The sequence below is a fragment of the Orycteropus afer genome, unplaced genomic scaffold (genome assembly GCF_000298275.1).
Source record: "Orycteropus afer afer isolate SDZICR_OR568_19922 unplaced genomic scaffold, OryAfe1.0 scaffold00069, whole genome shotgun sequence".
Classification (NCBI taxonomy): domain Eukaryota; kingdom Metazoa; phylum Chordata; class Mammalia; order Tubulidentata; family Orycteropodidae; genus Orycteropus; species Orycteropus afer.
Genome location: NW_006921656.1, coordinates 12068281 through 12073599, shown reverse-complemented (window position 1 = coordinate 12073599; position 5319 = coordinate 12068281). Strand labels below are relative to the sequence as shown.

At 41.2% G+C, this 5319-nt stretch overlaps 1 protein-coding gene across 1 annotated transcript in view; it reads right to left on the bottom strand.

The window, feature by feature from the left end:
* Positions 1–750: 750 nt before the first annotated feature.
* CYRIB (CYFIP related Rac1 interactor B) overlaps positions 751–5319 on the bottom strand; it is a 37000-nt gene continuing 32431 nt past the window's right edge. The window contains exons 9-10 of the mRNA XM_007940551.2: positions 4713–4783; positions 751–814 (exon numbers count right to left, since the gene is read on the bottom strand). Coding sequence (XP_007938742.1) covers positions 751–814; positions 4713–4783 — 135 coding nt within the window. The remainder of the gene's footprint in view (positions 815–4712; positions 4784–5319) is intronic.

The following is a 5319-nucleotide window of genomic DNA, read 5'->3' as shown; positions in this document are numbered from 1 at the left end:
ACCCTACGCATATATACATTCTGTAAAAATAGACATGAAGAAAAACTTTTAGAAGCCTAAAATCAAAACCTCAGTAAAGCAAGCCACACTTAGAAAAATGAAAGCTGATCTTTATTTTATCATCAACAGCCATTCTTGGAACATGAACATGCATACGTAATATTCTACGCACACATCACAGCTTTAACATTAGTTAATAAAGGTTAAACACACAACATATATCCTTACAAAAAAAGTCAAAATGCAAACTTCAAACTTTAAACAAAAGTCTTACTAATTTAAAAAAAGTTTGTGTTGGGTACCATTTTGTACAACACAGTTAATTTAAACATTTTCATTTTGGCTGCACATGAAAAAAGCGGCAGTAGAAAATAAAGTCATTGAGGGTTTGTACATAGCAGAATAGGCAGTTTTGCCATGCAGGAAAAGCAATGTTAAATATTAGTTTTCAAAAAAAATCCACATTTAAAAATATTTAGTTCAAGTCACAGAATTTCTCTCAGTAGAGACCCCGATGCAATGCGTAATTAGCTGCCTCAGATGGCCTGTTTGAAAGGATACTATCCCTTCCGCTATCACTTTATTGATTTTGGCACAGAAAAGAAGTCTTGACCAAGAACATGATTAAAAAAGAGGGAGAGGAGCAGAGGGAGAAATAAAAAGCAAGAGTAACTGAGAGGGTAAATGCAGCCACTGAAGAAGTGCGCTCCCTCAGTCACTGCCGAACACCAGGCGCTTCTCCCGGAACTGTTACTGTAGCATGGACTTAATTTGCTTGGAGGTAGTCTCATCATTCAAATGTTTTGTTGTGTACCTGAAAGGAAGAAAGCCATCAGTGCTGGGCTCAGGATGCATCGGCACCGGGTTCCCCTGAACAGCTGCTCAGGCAGCCCTTCTCCCCTGAAGCCACGCCACTGCTTCCCAGCTCCAGCCCTCGGCTTCCAGGAAGCACAGCCTCCCCGCCACCCTTGAAAAGAACACCCAAGTCACCACAACTTATAAAGAAATGTATTTTCCATGAAGACAAGGTGAGACTTCACACTCAAATTTATCTGCGTTAGAACCACCTGGCTGAAATGATCAGGTTAAACTGTAAAGCATTGATCTGTAACTTCTCACTCAAAGGAAAATAACTAGCCCATCCCAGGAGTCAGCAATCTATCCCAGATTTAGCCCCTGGGCCACATCTGCTTTGCTTGTGTATGGCCTGTGAGCAAAGGGTGATTTTTAAATGTTTAGGAAGGGGAAAAAACACAGAATAATATAGTCATGTAACATAGAAATGGTAAGAAATTCAAATTTCAGTTTATGGAGGTTACTGGAGCAAAGCCACGCCAATTCATCTACATCTTCTCTATGGCCACCGTCTTGCTCCAGTGGCAGAGCTGAGGAACTACCACAGCCCACCCAGCCTGTCTCCTTACTCCCAGTACCGCACAGGGAACGTCTTCCCACTCCTGTCCAAACGTGCATTCAAGGCAGCTCAACGGCTACAGCTGTAACTGTCACATCCCTCAAATGTTCCAGGTTTCTAAGTGCCTTATTTCCAGGCAGGTGTTTTCCTCCAATCCAAATTAAGAAGTTAAAAAAAAAAAAAATCACTAAGAGGAAGTATTATTTTGTGAGAAGAGTCATCATGAGATTCCTTTAAGTAACAGAAATCCAATACTGCGCGTTCATTAAGCCTCTACCAGCCCCTACTCTGTGCTGGGCATCATGCCAGGAGTTTACAGTCTGCAGAGGGAGAAACACTGTAATATTGTAGAAGGCTCCTGTGCGCAAAGTATAATCAGGTAAGGCTGGAGAGACAGCCCAGAGCAAGTCATGTGGACCCCAGAGGCCACAGAAAGGACAGGTTACACCAAGTACAGTGGCAGCTGGTGGAGGGTTTTCATCAGGGGAGTGATGTGGTTTCACTTATGTTTGGAAAAATCACTCTGGCTATGGAGGGAGGCTGTAGGCACAGGGGGAACAATGCAGGCGTCCAGCGGTGGGCACCGCAAAGGTCCAAGATCACAAAGGCTCGGACCAGGTAGTGACGATGGAGATGGGCGCCCAAGGCTGGAATGAATGTAGGATGTATTCTGGAGAAAATCTTAACAGACCTTCATATTGGATTGCTTTATTCGGCTGACAAGAATGTCACCTATAATGTTTAAAGACTGTATCATTATAGGCAGCCAGGCTGGAAAGAAAAATCCATAAAAGAATATTTACATGAAATGGTAGGTGACGCAGCAAAGACTTAACCCTTCTGTTTCCTTCCTCAAGTGCAAGTAAAGAAATGAAATCCTTCATCTGAAAACAGATACCAACATTTATTAGCTGTATCACCTTTAGTTGCCCAAGAGCGTAAGGAGAAATGGAAATACTACCAAGACCCCACATCACCACCTACCTCTCAAGAGCAGTAATGAAGACTAAGGAAATGATGTATATGAAACTGCACTGTAAAGTGACAGTGACACAGGTGGGCCCTGCCTCGACGGATCTTTTCTTCCCCTTTCCGTCAAACATAAACAGATTCCAGCAAGGGAGACTGCAGTTCATTTCACTCACTGCAGCTGCCCTAACTCTGGAGAAAGAGAGACTGCACCCTCTGGGCTCATCATTCATCTTTTAGACACAGGCCCTTCAAGGGAAAGAGAGAATACTAAAATCTCCCAAACCTCAATTACTTCTTAATTTTGAAAAAAGAGTTCGTTACTTCCTGGCTCTGGAAAGTCTAATCTACAAGGTGGGAATAAAAGAGCTTGGGATGAAAATCAGGCTGATGGGGACACGGAGCAGTGGTCAGCAATGAACTACACAGGAAAGATTCGCGCCAGCATCAATACTGGTAAAACCAAGAAGGTTGCTTTATAAAATTTCAAGTGTCAAACCTTCCAAAAATATTAGGCTTAATGCTGACACATAAGGAATTTAATTGTTTAGATATGGTCCTTAATTTTTCTGCTTTTATATGTAAAGATCTACTTTATTCAGGCAGTCCCTACCTCTACAACAGTTTCCATAATCTTATAAAATCATCTGACGGCTCCATGCAGCTGTAACGACAACCTACATTTTGCTTTCTGACACAGCAGGCTGTCTTCAGGAGGAACAACGATCCATGTGGCTCCTCTCACACACGGGGGACAGAGGATGCACTGGAAATCATTTCACAGAAAACAGACTCCAACCTTCTTTCACATGCACTACAATGCCCAAGAGTCCAAAGAAATGGCGGTGGCCTCCAAGAGTCACCGGAAACAGCCCCGTGTGTGTATAATTTTTGTGTTGAAACGCCAGTCAGCAACGAATGGGCAAATCTTCTTTTATGGCAGGAAAATTATATTACCAATTAAATCTCTGTGGTAAAGAGGTTATAAACTGTTGCATTTCCATTAAAAAATGTGCCAGCATTCTTTATGTGCTTCAATTAACTCTAAGTTGACAAAAGCCATCAAATCATAACTTTTATTTTCATCATAAGAAATACACAAAAATAACATGATCTGTGCCTGTGAATAGAGAAATTACACTGTACTAAGGGACAAGAACTGTTACAAAACAGTGCATGTAATTTGATACTAGAGGATGACTATTACACACGATCTCTGTCTGTCGGAGTAAAGGAAACACACTGGAAGCATATATACCACAACAGGGCCTAGTGGCTTATCTCAGAACTGTGACATTACACGATGGCTTTCCCCTTTACATGTTCCTGGGCTTCTGGAATTCTATTTACAATCAGCCTGTATTCATTTCATTACAAAAATAAACAATAAGCCACTCTACTTCAAAGGGCAAAGAGCAAAATCTGTCAGCAAAGAAAGAACTCTGGCATTCTCACTGTGTACACACACACACACACACGATCATAAAACTGCAAAAAAGTGCAATGATGGGTCTCTCCTCGTCCAGAGCAAAGGAGGAGGAAGAAAACTAAAGATGTATGGAAACAATTAGTCCAAGCGATTGGTATACCATGCAATCCTCAGCCTACACGACTATGAGATCAGAAGAACTAGATGGTACCTGGCTATCACTGTCAACCATGCAGAGGCGGATCTATGCAGGAGATCCTGGATAGAGAGAGAGAATAATGTGCAACAAAACAGAATCATTAAAAAAAAAAGGGGGGGGGGTGCTCAGGGCGACCAGGTTTGCTGGTCTGATAGAGTCTGATGGAACCACTGAGACTATGGCCCCAAGCTGCCCTTCGTGTCTGGAATTGAACCCACTCCTATGGCTTGCAGCCAAACAAAAGACAGGCATATGAGGTGAACATTTACATTAGGTAGATACACTCCTTGGAGAGAAAATTATGAGAGAATAGAAGGCCTGTGTATACACAGGGAGACAGTTCAGGGAGCAGGAGTGCATGGAGGGAAGAACACAGGGAAAAGGTAACTATGGGGAGGAAGTGGGAGGGGAGCTATTGCATTGTGGCAAATTGTAATCAATGTCATGAGACAGTGTATGGGAGCTGCTGAATGGAAAGTGAATTTGCTCTGTAAACTTTCACCCAAATCACAATTAAAAAAAAAAAAAAAAGATTTAGAAGATCACCAATAAGCAAAATGACAACTGCACATTTCTAAACTGAACATATATTCATATCCTTTAGCACTGTTCACATTTTGAAGGATTTTCTTTATGTACACACACACCAAGCATTTTCGTCCATACACCTTTTTCCTCTATACAAATGCACATCAACATACCTGAGAGCATTTAGAAGACCTTCTACACTATTTGGAGGTTGGTCCTTAAGAACTTTGATACAACCTTTCATCTGAGGAGAAAAGAAGAAAATAAAATGTGTTTCTTCATACAACATTCATTTTCAAAACAGGAGTACTGAAAAATAAACTAAAACTACAACTACGAAACTCAAGAGAGATTACATACTGGAAATACTTATTTTGATTACATACTAGAAATATTTACATACTAAAAATAATTACTCTTAGAGCAGGAAAAAAAATCTACCTAAGTGTTGTTATTTTCAGTTTGTTGATCAAAAAAAATTTTGTGACAACTTCTGTTCTGCATAGTACTGAGAAAAACAAAAAAGATCTCTTTAATAAGAAAAGTCTAAAAACATTCAAAAAGCAACAAGTGCAAACTTCCGTCAGTCAAAACCGAAGCCCCACAGATGAAGAGACAAAGGGTTTGCCGAGGGACAGCATCCTGGAAAAGGCAGGTGTTGGGTCGAGTTTGCAAGGATGACACAGACATGAGTTGGCAAGGAAGAGGAGTTTCCAGGGAGAAGAGCCTATGATGAAACTAATCAAATAGCACATGCAGAGGGCAGCCACAATCCTGCAG